Below are 25,449 nucleotides of genomic sequence, written 5' to 3' on the forward strand. Positions count from 1 at the left end.
ACTGTGCAGGAGGGATTTGTACACCACCACAGCGAGGCTGCATCCAGCGGTACAGGGTGGTAGGAGGGCAGAGCCGCAGGACATGGGAGCAGAGGGTGCACTGAGGAGGATGATAGCTTTGGGGTGATGGGCGATGAGGCATGGACTGGCCCTGGGGACTCCCCAGCTGAACCAAGCCCTGGGACCCGTTGCAGAGATGCAGAGCTGGTGCTGGGCAGCACTTGCTTTTGGGGGAACAACAAAATATAGTACATGGCACATGCAGAAGGACCCATCAGGATCAACATCCCAACCCTCCTGGCCAGGGGCTGCATCGCCACACCCCACTCCCATCAGGCTCACCCCAGCAGCTGTGGGGCCCTACAGACATGGTGAGGAAAAGGCAGCTGTAGCTTGAAGAAAAAGGGGGTGAAAGTCACACAGGTGGCAATAGCAATGCCACTGGCATTATTAATAATACTGAGGTTTTTTCTGCATTTTTGTGTTCTCATTTTCTTTTATAAAACAATAATTTTGAGGGGCCAGGACCACAAGGGGCTGGTGTATGCACCAGCTGCAGCCTGGCCGTGGTTTAGCTGGCCCCTGAGGCATGCTCCCAGTGTCACTGATGATGGTGTGGCTTCCTCAGGGGCTGGGAAGGGTTTTTGGAGCTGCTGGCTCTCCTTTTCAGAGCTCGCCATGGTCCCCCATGTGTACGTTTGCTGCCACAGCTGTGCATGGAGGGCCCTGGCACATCTTCCTCTGGGTTCTTCTGTGACAGTTCTTCCTCCCTGTGAGTGGGAATGGGGGCAGACTGGGGGCTGCCTGGAGACCCCCACGAAGGGCTGGGCTGGGGGCAGGAGACCCCCCTTGAGAGGCAGCAGGGCTGGGGGAAGCTGTAGGGCTGCCCTCCCACTCCTCAGCAGCACAGGCATGCCCCCCAGCCCATCAAACGTCGGTCATCCCCACTGCACCAGTCCACAAAGGTGTCAATCAGCTGGCACATGAAGCTCCTCATGTGTCTGCCTAGGGTGTCCCGCAGCAGCCAGAACAGAGCCTCCCCATCCAGACCAAAGTTCTTCAGGCTGGATGTGACAAGGCTCTGTGCTGCTGCTGCTTCCTGGGCATCCTCAAAGAGCTGCCCCAGCCCCTGTCACAACCAGGGCAGCAGGGGATGGAGGACAGCGAGGTAGTCACAGAAGAGGGATGCCCAGACATAGACATGGAAGTCAACCACTGGAGCCCCAGGCAGTGGTCCCATGGCTGCTGGGCAAGGTGCTACAGTGTGATGGAGGCTGTGGGAAGCTGTGTGTTTGGGAGCTACTCGTGTCAGATGGATGATGACTGATGGTGCCACAGGTGATGAGATGACGTGCTCCTCAAAGTCGTCATCTTCCTGCACTGAGTGTATGATGGAGGTCCACCCTCCCCTTGCAGAGGGAGCACTTGGGCTTGCTCTCAGCCAACCACAGGATGCAGGTGTAGCAGAATTGTTGGAGGCATGGCATCATGTAGCAGGCTTCCTCCCAACTGTCCAGGTATATTGAACAGTGGTGCTCCAGCTCCGTGGCCATGCTCTCCATGCATTGCAGAGGACTGGGGGGAGCGGGGGATGACAAGCTGCTCCCTTTCACTGCTGCTGCAGCAGCCAGTGTCACACTAGAGAAGGAAGAGGCCACAATTATTGGCTTGCCCAATGAAGGGATGGAAGAAATGCCCAGGTCCCTCAAGAAGGAAACCTGTCCAGCTCCCCACTCCAGGGTGAGACATACCCACACAGCTGCTGCAAACATGCCTCCTGGGTGCCCCAGCTGCCTGAACCTGGCAAGGCCAGGGGAAATCTCTGATGGCTCTGGGATCGGGCACCGGGAGTTGCAGTGAACAACTGCCCAAATATAGCGCCAGCACCAAACATCAGCCTTCCATGACATTCCAAACCTTTTGTACTTGCTCAGCTGGAGTGCAGGCATGAGCCAGCTGGGTGAGACTCAGAGCACGTACATAAGCATTGAAGGACACATGGTCACAATCCATCCCTTGCTGACATCGGAATCCATCAGTCACTGTCCATCGCTCGGGGACATCACAGTCCATCGCTTGGAGATAGCACTGCCCACCTGAGTGGCCACAACCCTAAGCATGACTGTCACAAGCCTCTGAAGGGGTGCCCTGGGAAGTCCAGGAAGAGAATGCGCTGCCAGTGAGAAATGTGGGAAAGGCTTCCAAGTGTGTGTAGGAAAATGACTTGGGGGGGGAATTAGAGAAAACTGGGACACAGTAGAAGTGTAGTATTACAGAAAGCTTTTTAGGGTAAAATACAGTTATCGCTTTCAGGATGGTTGACATGCACAAAATCTACTTTACCACGGCTCATTAAGCAACACGCCCTGTCATCTTAGCACATACTGATAGGAGTAATGGAGGGTGCAGTGGAGTGGAGACACTGTGGCCAGCCTCTGTTGTACTCCCTGTAGGAATGGGAACTTGATGATACCACACAGCTGATAACATGAGAAAATGTCCACTCCTGAGCCAACACTTGTGAAGAAATTGCTTTCCTTGGATGAGATGATCTCATTGCAATACTAATGCACACCTGCATCCCAAAGTTACCTGCTTCCGAGGTACTCCCACACCTCACTGAGCATATGACAGCAATTAGTAACAAAAATATGTACCACTAGAGTCACTCAAGCTTCACCTAAATGTAAAAGAAAATGAACTGGTTTTGGACTGATATAAGTCCAAATGGGAGTGGGGTTGTTGTCTACACTCCGGAATTATCAAACTTCTTGCACAAAGGTTAGGTAGAGCTGACCTACCCTCTAAAGTCGTGAAAATTGATGAATGAAAGGACTTCTAATCAAGGGAGACAAGGAATAGGTGCGGGGAAAAGAACATTGTTACCTAAATTATGCAGAAAAAAAGCCTCCAAGTGAGAAAGTTCTGGCCAAGCTGGTAAGGTGAAAATAGGACAAAGGTAATTGTGGTAGTGGAAGATCGTGACCTCCAACTCAAATAGCTCCCCCCAAAGAGGGCAAAACCCCACTTGGAGAGCATGTGTAGTGAAAAACTTCAGTAGCGCTGTCTGAGGATACGTACTAATTTACATTAGAAGTGAGAAACTGGTAACTGATCCTATGTATGATAATGAGTATGCAAGGTACTATGAAGTACAAGAAGTAAGCAAAGGAGGGGAAAAGTTACGGAAAACTCCATCGTAACTTCTGCAATCAGTCAACAGGGTGAATCTGTCTTCTCCCGCATAGGGATGCCTACTGGGTCAGAACTTTATTCTGTTACTAACTCATGCCAGTTGTATTGCTTTAAGCTTGCTTTGCAGTCAGTATATTATCACCAGCAATCTTTGAACCTTATTCTGCCACAAACTTGCATTTTGTATAATAAAAATCTTCAGCTGAAGTTCACTTTGTATAAATCTTCAGAGATTTGAGTAGTTGTAAGGGATCTGACTTGGTGACACTGTCCATAGGGGTCCCTGCACAGGTTGGTTGAATCACCCTCCGATACGGTGGGCTGTCAGAACGCAGGGAGCAGGCAGGGTGGTCGGGCACAAAGGTCTTGTCTTTCTTGGGAAACTGACAGGCTGATCAAATATAGAAGGTTTGATAAAACCTACCTGCTTAACATGACAGAATGCAACAACTTCTAGATGTTGCAATGTCAGAAAACCACTTTCTTCATTTGGTTCAACAGCTTTCAAGAGACTCTTCCAAATTTGGAAGGGAGGGGAGGTGTCGCGTGTTTGACTACTTGCTTGTTCTGTTTTGCTTTCTAAACAAATTTCTGCAGCCAAAAAATATGTTTGGTGAACTACTACATTTGACAGAGGAAACGTGGTAGAAGTCACAAAAGCAATTGAGGTTGAATTCTGCCATCATTTGGTAGCTGACTGGGGCGATCTTGTTCTTTCCCACTGTCTTGGTTTTGCCTGGGTTAGAGTTAATTTTCTTCCTGGTAGCTGGTACCATGCTGAGGTTTGGGTTTAGTAGAACAACGCTGATAAAACACTGAAGTTTTAGTTGTCGTTAAGTAGTGCTTACCCTAAGCTAAGGACTGCTCAGTTTCCCATGCTCTGGTAGCAAGGAGCTGCTAAGAAGCCAGGAGGGAGCAGAGCAAGGACAGGCAGCCCAAAGTAGCCAAGAGGTATTCCATACCACAGAACGTGATGCTCAGTATATAAACTGGGAGGAGTTGGCCAGAAGGTGTCACATATCGATGCCCGGGACGGGTTGGCCATTGGTCAGTGGGTGGTGAGCTATTGTACTGTGCATCGCTTGTTTTTATTGGGTTTTATTTCTCTCTTCTCCCTTCTCATGACTGTTATTGATAATAATTTTAATTTCTATTAAACTGTTACCCCAACCAACAGGTTTTACCTTTTTTTCCAACTCTCCTCCCCATCCCAAGGCCCGAGGCCTGCAGGGTACGTAGGTGCCAGCTGGTGGGCGCGCAGTGGGTGCGGGGCGCGCGGGGGGCTCTCAGGGACAGGGCGCCGTGCCCGGCCGAGGCGGCGGCAGGGGCTCTGTCACCGGGAGTCCAGCCCTGGCTGTCCTGCCCACGTGGCATCGCCCGGGAGCATCCCTGCTCTCCGCTGACCTGCGGGAAAGGGACACAGTGTCCCAAAGTGCAGCACACAGCCGCGGTGGCCCCAGGCGCCACGCTGCCTGGCCTCACCGGCCAAGGGCTGCAGGACAGACGGCTGTCCCCGTGCCTGCGCGGGGCGCTGCGGGGGGAAAGGCGGCCTTTCCCTGGTTTGAAGGGGAAAGAGGCGGTGAGACACAGGGCAGGGACCTGGAGAATGTGCTCCAGGAGGACGCCGGTACTGGGGATCTCCTCTTCCCCGTCCTGTTCCCGACCGGACTGCGCGCAGCGTGGTGCCCATACCCACCGCAGCGCTGAGGAACACCGCGCACCGCCCCCGCGCACCGCCCCCGCGCACCGCCCCCGCGCACCGCCCCCGCGCAGCCGCTCGCCGTGCTGCGCCCGGACGCCTGCGCATGCGCGCTGCTCCTCCCGCCCGTAGCAAGGCGGCCACGCCGCGGCTGTGCGCACGGCCCCGCCTGCTGCCCGCCCGCGGTACTGCAGGCACAGCGCTGCGCATGCGCGGCCCGCAGCCTGCGCCCGGCCCCTCGCCGCGCTGCGCCCCACAGCGGGATGGGCGCTGGTCGCGTCCCGGTGGCGCCGTCCGGCAGCGCAGCCGGTGGGCCTTCGCGGGTGGCCGCTGAGGCTGGCACCGTTTGCTGCTTCCTGGCGCCTGGTAGCAGGAGCTCAGTGGCAGACGGCACAACATTGCTGAAGACCGGTGTCACCCGCACCACGCAGCGGTGCCTACGCACCACGACAGCCCCTCTGATGCCACCGGCCTTTCGCGGACCCGCAGGGGCTACCGGGCACCGCGGACGCGGCCTGTCGGCTCCTGCCGTGCGGAGCCTGTGCCGCCGCCCGCCCCCGCAGCCCTGCCGGGTGGGGGTGCGAGGCGCCGGGCCGCCCCCGGGCTGTCTTCGGGCGGTCGGGAGCCGGGGGAGCGGCAGGGCACCCCCAGAACGTGTCCTGGTAGCACTGAGGCAGCCCTTCACTACACTTACCCTCAATTTAAAACAACTCCCACAGCTGCCTCGGGGTATTCGGTGGTCCCTAAACGCACCACATAGGCCTGAGTGCTCCCAGAAAAATCCAGACTGCCCCCAGGTGCCCAAAGCTCTGCTTGAGGCCCTCGAGGTCTTGGCTTCAGGGTGCTGAATCCCTGCCTGACTAACCCCAAAGGCCCCCAAAGTTGCCCCAGGGCCTCAGAACACCCCTGAACCTTGTTTTGGCCCCCCCTCCAAATCTTTCTCAACAGCTGTTGTTCCCCCCTCCGGCCCCACACCCTGCCTAGATGCCTCTAAACAACCCCATCCCTGTTCCAGCAGCCAAAAACACCCTACACCCTGCTCCAGGGTGCCCCCATGTACCCCTACAGCCCACCTGAGTATCCCTAGTACTCTCCAGTTCTGACACAGTTCCAAGCCCTTCAAATACCTCCAAACACTCCTCAGAGAATGTCATGTAGGTATCAATACCTGCAAACCCTCCCCAGGTACTCCCAAAATTGCCCAAAGCTGCTTCAGCCCCCCCAAATTGCAGACCCTGTTTCTGAGCCCCTGAAAGTCATCCTCTAAAGACCCACAGACCCTAATTTCCCACAAAGACCCCACAAACCTTTCTTCTAAACCACAAAACATCTACAGGTCCTTCCCAGGGTGACCACACAACCCCAGACATGTCCATGGGCCCCGAAAGTCCCCAAATCCTGCTTCCAGATCCCCAAAGACTTCCCCCAAACACCCTGGATTGTTCTTGAGCCAGCAAAACAAATCAAATCCAAATGCCCTCAAAGACCCACCTAAATTGGCCCAAGCATCCCCAAACATCCTAAACACTACTTCTAAGCGTCTCAAACCTCCCCCAGGCCACACCAAAGGGTCCAAACATTGTCCTGAAGCTCACATCAAACCTCAGATATCCCCAAATGTGCCATAGTTTTTGCTGGCTCCAAGAGACCCTGTATCCTGCCCAGATTTCTCCAAAACCCCAGATTTGCCCCAGGCTCCCCAAGCAAACCTACTTCAAGACACTCAGAAACTTCCCCAAAACCCTAACACAAACTCCAAACCTGCCTCATGCTCAAAAATTCCCCAAGGAATTCCCTTTCCGAGGAACACGAAAAGCTTCATCTGACCTCCCAAACCCATGACCAGGTTTACTGAAGACCCTCAAACCCTGATCAATAGTCCCCAAAGATCTCCAAACCTGAATTAGGGATCCCAAACACCCCAAATCCTGCTTCAGGTCCTCCAGAAATGTTTTCCAGCTCCCAATTCCTGTTCTAGGTTCTCCCAACACCTGCCAAAATGTCCCAAGAACCCTAAAACCTGACCCAATGCTGGGTGAAAACAAAACAAAACAAACAAAAACAAAACCAAAACAACAACAACAATTACAAAACAGTTTCACAGGCTCCAAAGATCTCTCCCAAACACCCCTGAACCCTGTCCTAGCATTCCCAGTCCCCCCAAACTCTGTGCAAGTTCTCCCAAAGACCCCTGCATCCTGCTTGAGGTCACCATAAGTCTTTCTGAAAACCCCACCAAACTGTGCTTCAGGTATCCCATTTGCTCCACACAGTGCCCACATATTTCCAGTGTCCCACAGTCCTGTCCAAGGGCTCCAAACCACCACCAAAAAGTGTTTCAGGACCTTCAGAGACCTGAAACCCTATCTTAGAGCTGTCATCAGGCCATGGACATCCCCAAACTGGCTGCATGTCCCCACAATCCCAAAAAACCTACTCCCAGGCCACAACACAAACCCTGCTTTTAAGTTTCTCTACCCCAAAAACTCCCAGACTCTGCCTCCAGAGCCATAAAACCTCCACAAACCTGGGAAAGTGCCCCCAAAAGCCTGCAGACCCTGCTTCAGGTCCCTTGAAGCCCTCCTGCAGCCTAACCCACACCCTACCCCAGGGCCTCCGCACACCCTGCCCCAGTACCTGCAATGCCTCCCAGTCTGGCAGCAGAGTCCTAAAACACCCTGATAACTTGCTTCAAGACCTTCAAAGTCATTGTCCCCCTAGATTCTGCTCAACTGCCATCAGTGAGCTCCAAACCCTGCCCCAGAGCTCCCCAAACATCACCTAATCTAGCCCAAGTGGCCCCTACTGGCAAACGCTGCCCCAGAGCCCTGAAACACTAGCAAACCCTTCCCAAGAGACACAAACACCCACAAACCTGTCCCCAAACCTCAGAACATAGAACTCTGCTTCATGGCCCATAGAGATTTCCCCCAAACCTGTCCAAACCATATCCCAGGCTCTGCAAAGATCCCAAGTGATGCCCAAGTGTCTCCAGAGATAACCAACACTGCCACTAGTTGCCAAAATCTGTCCTAGGGTCCCCACATCACCCAAAACTCTACTTCAAGGCCCTCAAAAACCTTCCTCTGAACCCAACCATAGCCTGCCCAGCTGCAGTTCCCTGCCGTGCTGGGCTGTTCACACCAACCTTGACTTCCCATACTTACATCTCCCTGCAGATGTGCCCCAGGAAGGGCTAGCAGTGATAGTCTCCATTGCAGAATCACCTTGCTGCCTTGCAGGGATCATGACTGTATGCTCGTAGGGCCATGTTTGGTCTGCTACTAGGCTCTTAGTGTGAAGAGTCTCCAGGGGGTCCCCCAGGACCAAGAAACTCTGGTCATACAGCTTTTGGGACTCCCCTTTGTGGAGGACAGCATGCAGTGAGGTGTGGGTTTGGAAGAGAGTGAAAATTTCCCTCTGGGAGGCAAGAGTGATGCACCTAGAGACAGGAGTGGACTACCCCCGGCCCCTCTGGCTGCCCTGGACCTCTTGCCTTTGACTCCCCCTGAAGTGACCACAGCCGTGTGCTGCAGCATCGTCTGAGGTGAGCCCTGGTGTGAAGAAGACCAAAGGCTGCTTTTAGGGTCTGACCAGCATGAGTGCTCCAGAGCCTCCTTGCTGTAACACTGGCACTTGGGGCAGGGGATAGCTTCACAAATTGCCCCAAGGGGGACACCCAGCATCATCAGTCTTCTTGCCAGGTTTTGCAGCTTGGAAGGGAGATGTATTTGAGAGTTGGACATTCCTGCCAAACCCCAGAAGAGTTGACCTTCTTTTCATTTTGGATTAGCTAATTCTAAGCAATTGGAGGCTTTGGCTTTTGCAGATGTGGAGCTCAGCCTTCCTGTAGTACTGTGCAACAGATGGGAATCGCTGAGAGCAGCCTGGCAAAGCTTTCTGTGTATGCAGAGGCAGACTGCAAGCAGTGATTAAAAGCTGCAGTTTCTTGCAGACCCAGGGAAACTTTCCATGACAAGAGCTTGGTAAGGTTCAATTCCCTGCTCTAGAGCAGTCAGTGCAGTCAGGGTTCCTTGAGGAGGCAGCAAAGGGTCAGTAGATGTCCAGTCTTTTATTTAAAAGCACTGCAAAGAGCAGCAGACTGAAGGAATGGATTAGTGCCACATGTAACCCTGCCTAAGCTTGAAGTCCCTCCACCCCATTGATGATTTCATCATTTTAATGTCATCTTTCTGCTAAAAAAGCATGTGCAACAGCTGCCTTCCCTGGACTTCAAGGGAGATTGTCTGAGAGGACTGCTTTCAAAACTGAGGTGTGTGGCTTTTCGACAATCTGGGGTCACAATGGCCATAAACTTTTACAATTACCTGGCAGGTTCTGTGGAACTTTTCTGTGTATTTGATAAGTGATCACACCTTCCTGCAGAGCAGACCGCTTGGGCAGAGCCCACTGGGCCATAGCAGGCATGCCTGTTCCTGCAGTTGGTTGTGCTGATTGCGGAGCAGCTGTACCAAAACTTCTCTTTTCCTCCTCTGCTCCTCTAACCTCCCTACCGTAGTGCAACATGTACCATAGTTTTGGCCATGTTTTTTTGTTTTAGGTTTGGAGGTTTTTTTAATTCCTTTCAAAATGAAGGTGTTCACCACTGGGAACAGCCTCACAGACACTGCAGTTCAGGTAGCTATACTCACATCCAGCCACTGGAGGTGGCAGCTTTCTGGCTGGGAACTGCAATGCCCCTGACTTAACAAAGCCGTTGGGAAGCTCTGTCTGGCCCACAGGGCGTGCGGCTACCACGGGGTCTTGAAATCAATGTGGAGTGATAGACTTAGGCAAGGATGCTTATGCTGTAACTGTTTGATTTTTGGATGTGTAACTTACTCAATTTTATTCATGTCTTCCTCCTCCAAGCAAGGTGTCACGGCACTTATTTTGGGGGATTCTGGGGGATGAGCTCCCCGAGGGGCATAGCAACCCCCATTCCTGCCACATCCAGATGATCAATGGGATTGCACAGGGGTTGCACAGTCTGTGTTCTTGGTGCAAAAGGAAGGCACCAAGTCAGAATAGGTAGGGAGTGCTGCCTGCCCTCACTGTGGGCAAGCAAGGGCCATGGGGATGAAGAATGCTGGGCAGGGCAGGGCAGGAATGGGGAGGAGAAGCAGCGGGTATGCAAGGGCTACCCATCCAAATGGAGGGGCAGCTGCTGCTTTGGCCACAGGAGCTGCCTGCACCATGACAGCACAAGGGAGCCCAGGAAGGCCTGTGGACCATCAGCAGAGGACCAGCTTTTGATTGCCTCCCCAGCTCCTTTGCAGGGTCACTGGTAGGACTGATCAGGGAGCCAAAGTCCCTGAAGACCTTCAGGACACTGGCCTGTAAGCTCCTGTGCTCCTGCAAGGCCACCACCTCAGGGAGTGTGACCTGTTTGGGGAGCATAGCCCCTTTGGCCCCTGCCCTAGGTGGAGACTCTGTGGGTGGACAGGCCACCCCTTCCTGGTGACACTGGGAAGTTGAGGCCTGCCTCTCTTGTGAGGTCCAGATGACTTAAGTAGCCCCAGTCTGACTGCCTTTGGCTTCTCAGTGCTGACACCAAGGACTGCCTGCTGGCAACCCATCTCTGCCCTTCCATGTCTCCCTCGTGCATACCACATGCTCTCAGAAACAGCAGCCCCTAGGTGGGACCTCCCCTTTTTCCCTCAGGACTTGCTTGGCAGAGGAAAGCAGGCTAAGGTGATGGGCACAGCAACAGTCTCTCAACTTCTTTTCCTCTGTGTTTCCTCAGTGCCAGAGGAAACCCAGTGAAGGCTGTCAGATTTCCCAGATTTTTTGGAGAACGTGTCCTGCAGGAAACTCCAAAGGGAAGAGGAATGGAGACCTGTGAAGGAAGGCTTGGATTGATGCCTGAATATGTGTGTTTTCAGCTGGGGCATGGAACATCTATTCCTTAACAATGCAGTTCTTGCTAATGATTCATTCTTAGATGATATTCATCGTACTCTCTTAATTTCCCACGCTGTGGGTCTGTAGCTTTGTGCTCAATAAGCTGTGAGTACCACAGGGCTGATGCCATCTCTTTAGCGTGGCTGGCTATGATCCCAAGTGGCTTCTAGTCACAGAGGGGAAGGCATTGAGGAGAAAGATCAGGCCTTAAATGAGCTTGTCCTATCTCTTCTGATTTTCCTCCATCATGCCTGATGCTTTAATGCTTTCCCAAAAATGGGGTGGAGGGCTCCTCTGTTCCCCACAGTCTTTCTTGGTTTTGTTTTTCTACTGTATATTCAGGATGTTTCTTATTTGCAGTTCCTTGTGCTTATCTCTGGCAACATTTAGCTACTTGAAAACCTTCCTTCTGCACCCGCACCCATCTTTGCCCCTTTGCTGATTACACAGTTCACATATTTAGCCACAAAATGTGTCTGGCTATGATGCTGTTTGCGTTACAGTATACTTACACACGTATTTAAGAGAAGTTAGTATTAATTATATCCTAATCTGATTAGCACATTTATAATTCATGGGTAACTCAAAATTTTGCTTTGGTTACACAGCCCCCTGTGTTGCAGATCCCTGCAGGGCAAGATGCCATGGAGGGTGTGAGACACAAGGACTCTTACAGGATGCGAGGGGACTCAGAAGTGCTCAGACCGTGACCCATCTAAAGATGCCCTAGAAAATTTCATACCTGATGGTGGGGCAGGTGCAGACAGACACCCTCCATAGAACATGTGGCATGTCAGCTGCTGGAACTGCTTGGCATCATTTGCAAGCTGCAAGGAGAGATCTTAGAAGTTTGGGTCCCATTTTTGGTTGAGTTACTAGAGGGGACTTGGGGTACAGACTCATAGTGAGTCAATCACACACTTGTTTTCTGCAGCTGAGTCATATGCAGGAAATGGAATCACAGATGTGCTGCTGACAGGGCATCTTCAGTCCAGCCTCCCTCTCACAGCAGGTTCATCCCCAGCAATAGGTCTGGACAACCATACCTTTTCCAATGCCAAAGCAATTGTTCCTTGGATGTGATTGAAAAAGCCTGGCTACAGGAAGAAAAGAAAGAAAGGAGAAAAGAAAAAGGAAAAGAAAAGATTGTAGAGTGGCAGTAGCAATAGTAGTAGTACTGGTAGCAGTAGTAGTAGTATTAAGGTTAAAGTGAAGCTTTGGTGATTGGAAGTGGTTCTATCTAGATTTCTTCCTGCACAGAAACAGGCCAAAGAGACCAAGGGGACTTCTAGCTCAAAAAAGCAGCTTTTGAGCAGAGAGCAGTTTGGGATTTTTTGGGGGAGCAGAAACTACGGTGGGTCCCTTTTTAAAAGTAAGAGATAAGGCAGAATGGACAGGGTGAAGCAGAGCAAAGTTTCTACAGAGTTTCTTCCTCCAGGCATGATGTGTTATTTCCTCATTCTCCAGAAGGATGCACTTGATTAAATCACTCTCTTCTATTAAAGGAATGGGATGTAGCAAACTAAATGCCAGTATGATCATCAAATGTTAATAAAGCCTGGAGTTCCTGAAGTAGGATCACAGAGTGTGTACATGAGGGAAATGTATCCAGGCAGAAAGTACTATAATAGATGCTTCAGCTAGTTGATAATATTTTACCACTCCTATGGGCTCCTTTTCCACAGAAGCTCCCAAGAAAGCTAGTTTTGTTCCCATTTTGTAGCACATGTGGTTCCAGGATATATTTTTTTCAATCCTATGCCACCACCTGACTTGAGCCAAAATTGTTGAGGGAGCTGCCTGCAAAGCAGGCACACACATGAATGCATTGCAGCTGTAAGGCCACTTGTTTTAAACATGTGATAAAAAATTCCTTGGGGAGTTTTAGAGCACTAGTTGCTTTTGGTGTTTATTTTATTTAAGATTGCTGAGTATCACACAGAACCTGAACATGCTAGCTGCTACTTTTTGCTCTTCTGAAGAGCTCCAGCCTCACAGAGCTCCAGAAAACTAAATTACAGTTTGCTTTCACTGGTAGGCCATGAAATCCTTGTGACAAAATTGATCCAAAGAGAGGTGTAGATGAAGGTGAGAAGTGGACAACAGGTCTTGAGTCTCTGGGGATTGGAAGAAAATAAACCTCTACTTCAGAAAGGTATAAGGCACAAGAAAGTTTTCTGTAGCTCCAAAGTATAATTCATTTTGATTTCAACTTGTATCTGTCTCTTTTCTCAAGGCTAAAGGTGCTGGAACACAGTCGTCCCAAAAGAGGGACAATAACAGCTGACAGAATAGCTACTCCAGCCGTTGTCACAATTTTTTTCATGATGTGTTCCTTCCACTTCCCACTCCAATCCCTGCAATATTTTTATATCTATACAATTTATACACAGGTTTGTTTTTTTTTGCTGCAGTATTTTCTTTCTTTTGAAGAAATAAAAGGTATCTTCTGTCTTAAAGTTCCCAGGATTTTTTTTTTTTAAGACTTTGAGGACAAGTCTGCTTTTACCTACTTAAAAAGACAGCACCAATGTCAGTTTTGTTTGGTTTTGCAGGCGTTAATGTAGACAACCTCTACCCTAACTCCAGTCAGGGTGACCCCTTTCTGTAGAGGCAGGCCTTCCTGGGCTGCTGCACAAATACCCATGGAGGCAATGCAGACTTACTTGCTGGTGTGTCCCCTGCCCCCTGTGAGCACGTATGGATGTACTGGACACCGAGAACTCATCCCACGGCAGCACAAAGGATCTCACCAGAGCCTCTCTACATGTCTCTAATGAGGCAGCTGTACTCACAAGAGCATCCCTGGGGCTGCTTTCTGTTACAGCCCGTGCCTCTTTTGCCTTCCTGGCACTTACAGCCAAGTCTGGCCAGTAGAGGCAGGAGCTGCTAGGTCTTCAGACTGCAGCATACCTCACCCCCAAGCCTGTGTGAGCTTGACCTTCCTCTGCCAGCCCCATGAAGTCCTGAGGGAAGACTGCAGAAAGAGGACAGAAAGAGTTGGCTGTTCTGAGGGGCTACAGGAAGCCTGTAAGGGTATTCCACCAAGCAGAGCTGCTCTAGAGACAGGTGGTGATAGTGTCCTGCTTAAAGCCTTCAGACTGAGCTGCTCCAGGGTCCTTGGGACTGGCTGCTGTGCAAGAGGAACATTTCTTGCAACAGAGGTGTTGTCTTGGCCCCAGTTGTGTGCAGGATGGCAAGAATGTGTAACCCTGCCTGTGTAAGAGGACTTCTCTAGGTTCCACAGATCTGATGGAAGCAGTTGGCTGAACTTTATGTCCCTCTTCTTTGGCTTTAGAAAAGCAGAAGGCCTCTAGTGAGACCAGACGACAGCCAGGACCATTAATCTTTGAAGAGGCTTTCTGCAGTACCAGTTTTCCAGTGATCCCTACAGACTGTTGCAGAGGCCTCTGCTAGGGCTACTGTGGTCACAGAAGACTTGTTAAGGCAGCCAGACCACTCCTTTGGCAGGGAGAGGACATGGGTCCACACCCCAGCTTACCAGGCCCATGCCTTAACATCAAAATCCCTCTGTCCTGCTAAGGTTTCAGCTTCATGCTTTCCATAAGCTTCCCAGGGAATGACACATCTAAATATGAGCTCTAAGAGATAGATGAGTTACACAGCTTTGAGGAGAAGAATGTACAGCAGTAAGCTGACATCAGCTATGGTGGCAATTACAGACTAGCAGAGAAATGTGAGCCTCTTTTGTTCTACAGACAAAATGTGAAGTTAGCTGAGCCAGCAGAAACAGCTGATGGTGCAAGGCAGGTATTTGTGTGAGCTGCCTGGCCTCACTGTTAGCAGTGCCATAACACCTCTGTGGCATGCTGCTAGGGTATGACAAACCACATAGTGGAGGAACAACCTGCTCCACCACACATCAGGAATTCAGAATTAGCCTCACACACCTACATGTCTGCTGCATTAGTAGAAAGAAAAACCTCACTCTTTAAATCTCTTTTATATACTTGGATAAAAATAAGAGTGTCTTAGCTGGTGCAAGGCAGACTTTCTAACCAGGTCAATGGCAGATTTTGGAGACATCTGCTAGCACCATTTCCTCAGTCCTTTAAGCTACCCTTTTAAATAGAGCTAAATGCAGTTCAATTTACAGCTAATTTCACACTGTCATTTTAAGGACATAAGATACCTTTTCACATCATCCTTGTGAGCAGAACTTGATGCACATCTGGCATATGTGGAGACCTTTGGTTTGTGCTACATAGCAGATGTGATGCACCCCTGCATCTATAAAATACTTTTCAAAGTTTAATATAGTGATAAAAGATTAATCTTTTCTTAAACCACCCTTTATTAGAAAACATAAGCATTTGTAAATATATAAAAATATGAAGTACCAAGTGCTTCTTGCTTCCCAGCACAGTAGGACTCAGAAATGGCAGGTAAATTTGGTGGTAATCTGTTCAGTGTATTAGGTCCAGGGCTGCAGAACAGACCAGCTAGTTTTGCAAAAGACAGCTAATCTCATTCCTCTGACAGGTCCAAACTGATCTTGTTTCACCTCAGTTTCAGACTTCCCTCCTACTCCTTTTGACAAACATCAGTGCTTACTGGTGAGAGCAAGGCTGGAGCTGTAGGAACTAGCAGGCTCCCTAGAAGGATGCATCTAGGTGTTTTACAAAGGGAGGGATTTCCAGTTGCTAATGGTGAAGAGAATTCAGGCACTGAGAGAACTCCTCTGTACAGTGGTCCTCAGGGAAAGTGCATATTTTTCTTTGGGATCATCCTATAGCTGAACTGGACAAAGCCAGTCACAGGTCCAATTTGCATTATGTTCCCTTAATCAGCAAGTACTCAGATCCCCTTGCAAGATGCATGGTATGAAGCATCACCAAGCCCCATCTATCCCATTTTTTTACCACTGAAATGTTACAGGTTAGAAGATTGTCAGGTTGTACATATAAAGCAGGACACTGGAAAAGCAGTGCGATGCTGTGGAAGCACTGTAAAATGAAAAATCCAGTTGTACCCATTGCAATTGTTAGGGCAACTGAACCTCAAATGGAATCTTTTGTGCCACTAGCCATCTTTTCTAACACTGAAGAACAGCAGTCAGTTGCAGAGAACTGCAAGGTTCTTGTTGATGTTGTTTCTTATTTGGTCTTCCCCAAAAAGCCCCCATCATCTCTAGAAACTTATGACAGGCCCTTGCATTCTCTATGTGGTCACCTTTGCCAGTTCTCCTGCCAGTTTCCACCACATCAGGCACTGCTGTATCATTCCACAAAAAGTGAGCTGCCTCCTCAGTGTTCCCCTATGGGAGTATGACTAGGCCTGGGAAGGCCACTACTCACACCAGTGGGTTTGTTTTCCTTGTGGAAAACTTAAAACCACTGGAATTGCAGGAGAGGTGGAGAAACAACAGAAGCCCAAGTAAATCAAACTTATCCTGAATGTGTCAGCATCTGGCAGAGGACCAGAAGGGTGAGGAATGCCGTCACGTTTAACCTTTGCCGCTTACTGATACTTTCTTTTACAGGTGGCACTGCAGGTAGAGCTTTTCTTTTCCTGTCTGTAGGAGAGGACAAAGTGGCTCATTATAAGAGACTTGTATTACAGATCACACACCTACACTCCCCTGCTGCAATGGAAGAATGCTGTAGCTCCTACTGCCCTTTAGCTAAGAGGTACAATTAGCTCCAACCTTAGAGTTAAGGTTAACCTTATTTGTTATGCCGTACAAGAACCGCAGTTCTTAAACAGAAGTTATTCACTAAGTTTGTGATAAGCAAACCCCTCTTCCACCCCTCTGAAAGCTTCACCCCCGACCCAAGTACATGAAAATGAAAAAACAGCTGAAATATCATGCTTCTCTCCTCTGCAACATTTCTTTAGCTTGAATCAAGTCAGCTAAAAATCCCCATTACCTGCGTAGCTGGCAGCACAGCCTTTCTTACAGCCTGGGCTCACAAATAAATACAAGATTGATGGAAGCAAAGCAAAGGTGCCCCAGTGACCCTGCTCTAGCCATCGCTTGTTGTGCACAGGACCCAGATACCCAGTGTGCCAGCTGAGCATTTGCAGTCATGGTCCCTGCCCACAGGCCTGAGTCCTTCCCTTACTGGGCATCCCCTTTTTGGTCTGGTCAGGCTTCAGGAACATCTGCTGTTGCTGTATCTTCTGCCTTGACCAAATCACCACTGTTTGTCTCAGCGAGGAGACGCTTGTAGTTAGTGTTGAAGAAGATGACGTAGGAACAAGCCATAGCACTGCAGAGGCCAGCCAGCACCAGTACCGGAGCTGCAAGGAAGATACACTTTCAGACAGTGAATTCACAACCCCCAACGGGTGAAGAAGTCTAGAGGTCAGCTCCCCAGCAGCCACACAGCCTGGGTGATCTCCTCCCAGGGGCTACCCCTGAGGGCAGGGTGCAGCTCACAGTGGGGCCTGCCAGCTTGGTAACAGCCAAACCTTATCTCATGGAACCCTGGCATAGGAAGAGGATTTCAGTGAAATGTGGAAGGTTTCCAGGACCTTTGTCCTGCATGACCCCACAGGTTGCAGGTCCTACAGTGGTGCATACAGTGTGTCTGTGGAAGAGTGTATTTCTCTGTATGTGCACATGTTGTGAGTGTTGAGGGGTGGTGAAGAAAGTTACCAGAAAGATTGAATCAAAACACTTCAACTTCATAAGAGAATGGGTCAACACAGGTAGTGCTTCTTGTTATATCACCTGAGAGCAAAGTGTAGGAAAGGTTCACTAAGGATAAACTTTAATCAAACACAAATTTGGTGGAAAGAATCTTTTCTGAAGGAAAAAAAGAAGTAAATCTAAAAGGCTGTGCAACAAGGCCTGGAAGTAGTTACATTCCTGCTCCAGCAGTGTCTCACACACCTCCATGCCTTTCTCCACAGATGTTCCTGCATGTATCAGACCGCAAAATTAGTAGGAATAGGTACCTAATCATAAGATTCAGCTCTGATCTGATGAGATGGAGAGTTGCGGGCTTTCAGACATGAAGCAGTCAAATTGCTTTTTGGGGGCAGTTATTGGGAAGCCTTGTTCCCTGACAGCTAGTGGAGCTTGTTCTGGGTAGTTTCTGCTCAGCCAAGCAGGATATATTTAAAAGGTGTTTGCCAGCCTTTGTGTTACGGTGTGTCCCCAGGACTTGGTGTCAGTACTACGTAACTATGAACTAGCTGAGAGATCAAGCCCAGGGCTTAGCCTGTACTGAAAACACATTTGTGCTGCTCATCTCAGTTGCTCTCCTCTCCTGACCAGCTAGGAAAGGAAGGGAAATGTGGAATAAGTCAAAACAAAGCTGTACTGGCATGTTATAAACCCAGGCAACTGTGTGTGCAGAAGCAAGGGAAGTAGCTTTCAGTCAATGCATTTGTAGTCTTGGGCCCCCCATGCTGCAAAGCAGCGCAGGCTGTGCTATGTGGTAGTGTCTTTCCCCCAGAACAGCTGCTTTCCAGCTTGGTGAAGCTCAGGTCTCTGCAGGGTGGCCATAACAGGAATTTTAAACCAGAGCCAGCAGCAGCATACATGGCACCTTAGACATTTTCCCATTTCAACCCTGCAGGCCTGGTTTAGCAGGAGCAGCAAGGAGTGCACCATCAGGTTGGGAAGGGTAGCTAAGAGACTTTCTGCAACAGGGTCTTACAGGCCCCCTTGCAGTGAGACCTGAAGGAGAGGGGGGGCTACATGGGGTATAAGTGAGTGTCCAGCATCATTTCCTAAGGACATACTTACTTGTCCAGTCCCGGGCTCCATCCTGGTCAAGGGCGCAGGTAGAGTATGGATCATCAGCAACTCGGACAGTAAGGGCTTGTAGCAGAATCATTAAAATCACACCTTCAATTTGGCTGTGGGGAGAAGTCAACACGGTGCCTGCCTGATTCACCAGTGCTGCAGACAAGTCCAGCTTCCCCAGTGGGAAGAAAGTGAGACTGCTTTCTGGAGCAGGCTTCTTCTAGAGAGAAAGCTACTGCTGGCTTCCTCTGGCCCAGGTGCTTAGTTAACTGGCCCTGGCTCACAGGGTGTCCAGATCAGCCTTGCAGCACACCCCCAGCCACGGGGCCAGTGTGGCAGGACCACTATATACTCCCTCTGGGGGCAGGCAGATGTTGAACTACAACCGTCAAGGAGCTGAGACCTAACCACTGGGCAGAGACTTGGAAATGCCTCTCACAGCACGAATGAGGATGGGAAAAATTCAGGCTATGACTTCAGCCTCCTTATCATTCATAGCTGGCTCACAGCAGCCACAAAGTCCACAACCAGTGAGAGACAATAGCCTTTTTGCCCCTCCTTGACTGATCTTTCTTGCTGCCGCAGCTCCAGCTGACACACACACGGCACCAGGCCACGTATATCACCGTTTAAGGTTTCAACAAGTCATTCCTGCTGCAGTCCAGTGCCAGCCCTAGGCATGTAAATTGATCATGGGAAGGACTGTTACTGCCCCATTTGTTGTGACCAGCTGCCCTGTGAGTGATAAGCCCCATCTCTCTCAGCACTAAGACCTGACAAGTCCCTGTACTGCCATGGGAATGCGTGCCTGTCTCAGGCATACAACCCTCATCTGCTTCCAAGATGGGTGATGCCGGGCATGGTTAAATCCCGCTTTGTCCCAAGCAAGACCTACATCTTCCTTCTTGCTTTTTTTTACACCAGTTCCAAAATTTGTGGCCAGTGTATGTGTGTGCATGCACACATGTGCATGTCTGCGTGTGAACCCAAGTTCAGCTGTCAATTGGATTTAACCTGTCTGCTTACCTTGCAACAAAAATCAGACCTGTAGATGTGCCCTCTCCCACAGGGTAGGAGCACTCCACAGCCAGCTCCATGGCAATGGGGTAGATGGCAAAACCAAAGAAACCAAAGAGCGAGCTGGTGATGGCCAGTGTGACAGCCTGATGTCTGAACTGAGAAGCCTGCAGGCAGAAAAGCAACATCGAAGTCTCAGTGTCAGCACTACTGTACAGGAAGTCTCTGAACCCATAACCTTCAGGAAATCCCAAGGGCTCACCAGTACCTTCCCTACCTGTTCCTGAAATCTTTCTTTTACCTCCAACCCTCTAGAGTCAACAAATGGCTACAGGATGGAGCTTTATCTGTTGAATTTAAGTAAGGGGAAAGAGGATCAGCAGAATTACCTGAAAAGCATTGGTGTGGTCTTATTACTGTGAGTTGACTGGTCAGTAACTTACCAGGCATGTGCTCAGCATACCTCCAGGACCAAGTGAAACACACAACGTCCTCCAAGTGCAAGCTAACATTTCAGAAGTGGTGTTTGCATTGGGTTACGTATGGGAATTCACTGGGTTGCTGCAGCTCATTGATAAGGAGAACTATTCCCTGAAAGTGTTCAAGGCCAGGTTGGATGGGGCTTTGAGCAACCTGGTCTAGTAGAAGCTGTCCCTGCCCATGGCAGAGGGGATGGAACTAGATGATCTTTAAGGTCCCTTCCAACCCAAACCATTCTATGATTCTATGATTAGTCACTGCAGCTCAGCAATAAGGAAAACTATTCCTCATCATGTCAGACTCATGTTTGTAACACTGGGCTTTTACCACAGAAAAAAGCCAAACATAAAACAAACAAAAAACCACCTGAAACATTCAGAAGCCCTGGAGATTAGTTTAGTGCCTAGAACAGCCTTGTCCCTAACTCTGGAAGAAAGAGCACGGCCTTGTCCAGCCAAAGCTAGTAAATTCAAAGTCATATATCCTGCAGCCACAGTGCTAGTACCTCTTTCATTAACCATGCTAATGGTTATATAATATATATCATATTATGTTATGTTATATCATATCATATATTATATCATATCATATTATATGATATTATATTACATTATATATAGTAATAAAATCCCACAGAGGAACACAAGGTATCTGTCCTGGCATGGCTGCAGCAGGCCTGGCCCAGCTGAACTGGTAAAGTCAAGGAAAACTCTGTGTGTCTAGAATTCAAATTCAGAGTGTCAAGGCATTGAGCAGATTTGCATGGGTGTTTTTTGTTTTACTACACTGAACTAGTAGTTCATCTGTTTGGGATGAAGGGGACAGAGGGAAGGGGAGGAGGGAGCCTGTTACTCCTGACACAGCCATTTGCCTACTCATGCTTTACCAGAGCCCAGGCATGCTGATTTGTATTCAGAGCATCCCCCCAGTAAATGCCAGAGTTCCAATGGGGGAAATGCAAAAATCTGCTTTAGGCATGTTGTCTTACACCAAGCAAGGCATTGCATTTGCCTAGTGGAGCTAACATCACTGGGATCTTGGACCAGAGGAAGTTGTGATCATGCTGTATTGAAAGTCTGGATTTTTCAACACATAGGAGAAATGCACAGCAGAAGCCTATTGGGAAAGCAGAGACCTGCACCTGTCTGGGTCTTCTGCAATGCTAGGAGTCCTGTGCCTCACGCTCAGGTTCCTACTACATGATGACTCCCATTGGCAATGACTACGTTCGAGTGCAGTACTTGCAGGCCAGCCCCATGCGTGTAAAGTTTCCAGGTTCTGCATTCCTCTCCTGGATGGATTAAGTGTCCCTCTTTTCTGCCTCTCTCTTGTCTTGTCCTCCTCAAGGAAATACTGCAGAACTAGGCAAGTTCTGGTCATCTTGAACTTGGCTGCCACCACTGTTAAAGGCAGATGTTGGGAAAACTATGGCATTCTTGTTCATTTTTATAAGATGAATAATTAGCAATTCCATTTCTTTTTTAAAAGAATTGTCTCAGGGCCAGTAAACAAACACGGTGATCCAATGTAAGGAAGAAAATTTATGCCAATTTATTTATATCCTGAAGCATCTGTTTCAGGCTCCATAGTGACTGTGAAATCCTCAGTAAAGGGTTTTTCTTTAAAATATTCCTAGCTCAGAAAGATAATCCCAAAGTATAACACGTGGCTTAATAAATATTATGACATAAAATGACCTTGGTTTGAATTGATTTATCTGAAGGCAACAGAACTAAGCTCACAGGTATGGTGCAACACAAGAGAGAACTCACCACTGCAAACACGATACTGGCAAGTGCACTGAGACAGAAACAAATCTTGGTGGACTCTATGAAATTCCTTGTCCGGTCGACATACAGGCCTAGCAGGAAAGCACCCAACAAACCACACACTGTGAACAGTGCTCCATTCAGGCCTGCAAATTCCTGGAGAGCAGAAGAACAAGTGACTGAGCAACTAGAGCAGTTAGGAAAGAGGTTTTAATATCACTGACCCATTTGCCTGCTGCTAGTGGGTCACTTACTGAGGCAGGAAAAGCTTCCCTGCCTGTTGCAGTAACTGAGGCCTCTCCAGGGCTCTAAGCAGCAAATAACAAGGCCCAGGTGCTGCTATAAGTATGTAGGGATAGCAGGGTCACCGCACTCCCAAGGTCTCAATAGATGACACGTCTCTGCAGACCTGGCAAGGGAGGCTGGGAACAGGGTAGCAGCAGTTCCCTGGCATTAAATGCTCCAGCCCCAGCATGAGACTGTTCTTTGCTCCTCCAGGGCCAACCACTGGTGGTAACAGCTTCAACTGCCTTGGAGTCTGCTCCTGTCTGTTATTGTGCTCCTGGCCCTTTTCCTACTGGGGATGAGGGACCTGCACTGGCGGAATGCCTTCCACCAGGCTAGCAGCCCTAAAGCTTGTTAGATGAGACATGGCAACACCTGGCTGTAGCAAGGAGGTCTAATTAGAGAAGCAGTGAGCCTCTGATTAGAGAGGCAGTGAGTAGTTAGGACAGGGTACATGCTCTGTTGCCTGCAGTGACTATCTTTGCTTGTCCCACTTCTTCAGTTCTGTAAGAATTCCAATGCAGACACCAATCCTGAAAGCAGGGAGGCTTCTGGGAGCCTCAGGGGCAGACTGGAAGGAAAGGGTATCTGAAATAGCTAAAGGGCCAGGGCAGGCCAGTCACACACAGACAGAAACATTATTATGCACAGAAAGCAAAGCTTAAAAGGTTTTCAACTAAAAGCCAATGTAGTGTGTAAATGTGACCTGGCTATGGAGCACTGAATAGCCAGGTGTCAGACCTGGGAGTTGAGGGGGAGCGGGCAGAGACCAGGCATGTAGATGTGCATACTTAACATTTCAAGATGTGTTTTAAGAGGACCTCCGTGGGGATACAAGCAGCAGGACTGAAGTGCTGCCTGCCCAAAGGGAAACACAGGAACTGGGGCAGCCCCTTGCTATTGCAGGGACAGAGCAGGAGGAACCAGCTGTGCACACACTGTGCTCAACTGTAAAAGCAGCACCTGGCCAGCATCATGGGAAGGACAGGAGAAGAGCTGTCACAGTACCTGTGACTGCCTCTGCTGCTCTGGCTTTGGTCAGACTGTGGAAAGAGGAAAAGGCGCTTGCATCAGCCTGCCTTCAGCTTCACTCTAGGGCCTGCCTGGGCCCCATCCCACTATGGGAAGTGTCAGAAGGCTGCATAAACATAGACTTAGAAAAAACACAATACTTCTTCCTCCTAAAAAGTGTTTGAGGAGTAAAGGTTTTTCATGTGCAAATGGGAACCTAGCTATGGGCAGTAACGAAAATGCAGATCATCCATTATACCTGAGAGATTGACTGTGCTCTGGATTAATGTACTGCTTAATCTGCATTAGTTAATGTGAGCAAATAAGATATGAGACAGTACAGCATATTGAACTATCTTCATTTTGCTCTGAGTCCCTTATCAGGAAAAATAATTTTGATTGTATCACAGATGATGTGGACAATGGGGAGGAAAGGAAGAAGACTCACATTTGAATACCCCTTTTCACAAAGGATCTGTTCTAGCAGAGCTGAAAAGCAGGTGAACATCCCAATTCCTCCTCCAAAGCACACTGCGAGGATGATGTATGGCTTGTTTTTCAGGAGCTAGAGAAAGAAGTTAACATATAATTTAAGTGGAGGGGGTGAAAAAGGCCTGGTTGTGACAGTAGTCTTAGGGTCAGTGGCTCTGTCTGCCCTGTTGGAAATGCTGACAAGGCAACCCTCTGGTCATTAGAGAAGTTTGACTCTCCCCTGTCAGTTCAGCCAGAGGACAAGTTAAAATGGGGACCATATAGGGAGGAAGGATCTCAACAGGGCCCAAATTCTTCCTTCACTTTGCCATGTGCTGTCCCACCTCTTACCACACCTGCTCAGAAAGCTCAGGTTGTGTGGTCCTCTTGGATGAGCCCAGGTGTGCCTGTCTGAGACAGGTGAACTGCAACCAGCCCACAGCTGAAAAGCCAGGTAGCATCTCTTGCAGCTTTGCTGTGAGCATCCTCCACTCCCTGAGGAAGGAGATACCGTTCTCCTTCAGGGAGCTTTCCATAGTGGGTTTGGTGGAGTCGGGTGTTCAGAGCCTGCTTTGTCAGCAGATTCCCCAGCATATCACTGCCTGGCAGGGCTGCATCCCTCGCTCCAGCATTGGTGTCTCTCTGTGCTACAACACTTACCATTTTGAGCCCCGTGAGGAATGGCTGGGAGGTGGAGTTAGTGGCACTAGCTGAAGGAGGCGTTGGAGGAACCTTCTCGTGAATCCCCACAGTTGCTAGAGTACAAGCCATTACTGCTGGGACTGCATAAACACCCAGCTACACAACACAAAGCAAAGACACGTTACCAGTCTTTCCAGCTCCACCACCTCCACATAAATAAATCAGCTGGACCCCAACCAGGCCAGCTAGCTGATTAAAATAGTTTTCATTTACCATCAATGGGATGTGCTTTCCTTCAGGAACTAGTGCAGGTGACAGCACGTTTGCTATAAGAACACCCAAGGGATTGGCTGGAAGGAAATAAACAGAGACACAGTTTTTTCATGCAAGCAGTCAGAATCATGCCTATACCCCTACTGCCAGTCAGCAACAGAACTGCAGTATGCAGCAGAGCAATGAGTAAGGACAGGATGAGGAATGCATAGGGAGAAACCAGGAGGGGAACATTCGGAGAAGCTGTGTAGTCTTACTGTTGCCACGTCTGTTCCCTCAGCCCCACGAAGTCCATTCTATAAACCTTTTTCCCTACAAACCCTAACTCCTGTAAACTGCTTTTCATCTGTGAATTACAGTGTTCTCACCCTCACAAAGCTGCCTCAGTAAATGCTGAGCTGAAGGGATAAAATGAAGATGGATGAATCCATGTCATCTGTCCTGATGTTATATAGCAGCAGTAACAAAGAGGTAGTCCCTTCTTTACTCCACCTATGCCATTAGGCATGTATACATACGCACAAGATCCCCCCGAGCCTTCTTGAGGGTGAGCAGTCCCAGTTCTCTCGGTCTTGGTTAGCATGAAAGATGCTCCATTCCCTTAATCTTCTTACACTGGACTTACACTAATATGTCCACGTCCTTCTTGTACTGACAGGCCTAGAACTGGACACAGCTCTGCAGATGTGGGCAGACAACCTCCCTCAAGCTGCTGGCCATGATCTTCCTGATGGTCACCAGGATGCCACTGGTCTTCTGGGACCAGCGCTGTTTAACATTTTCTTGGTGATACGGACACTGGGATTGAGTGCACCTTCAGCAAGTTTGCATTGTTATGGGGCTGGAGCTGAGCAGCATGTAAAGGAGCACTCCTGGGGCTCTGCTTGGGAACGTCCACAGCTGCGGGAGATAATTTTTTAACTTTAAGGCAATTTTCTGCAAACATTCAAACGAGTGAAGTTGATTTTCTACTAATGTACAGG

General features: G+C 49.3%; 1 protein-coding gene across 2 annotated transcripts in view; it reads right to left on the reverse strand.

Moving 5' to 3' along the window:
• Positions 1 to 5,275: 5,275 nt before the first annotated feature.
• The window catches only part of SLC49A3 (solute carrier family 49 member 3), a 75,617-nt gene continuing 55,443 nt past the window's right edge, over positions 5,276 to 25,449 (reverse strand). Inside the window, exons 4-10 of one of the 2 annotated variants that reach the window (XM_080372733.1) lie at positions 24,467 to 24,543; positions 24,212 to 24,349; positions 23,529 to 23,645; positions 21,788 to 21,940; positions 19,545 to 19,702; positions 18,519 to 18,631; positions 5,276 to 17,062 (exon numbers count right to left, since the gene is read on the reverse strand). In XM_080372733.1, coding sequence (XP_080228859.1) covers positions 16,908 to 17,062; positions 18,519 to 18,631; positions 19,545 to 19,702; positions 21,788 to 21,940; positions 23,529 to 23,645; positions 24,212 to 24,349; positions 24,467 to 24,543 — 911 coding nt within the window. In that variant the 3' untranslated portion in view covers positions 5,276 to 16,907. The other variant, XM_080372732.1, reaches the window with a different exon arrangement.

The sequence above is a fragment of the Falco punctatus genome, assembly GCF_963210335.1.
Source record: "Falco punctatus genome assembly, chromosome: Z".
In the NCBI taxonomy this organism is placed as follows: domain Eukaryota; kingdom Metazoa; phylum Chordata; class Aves; order Falconiformes; family Falconidae; genus Falco; species Falco punctatus.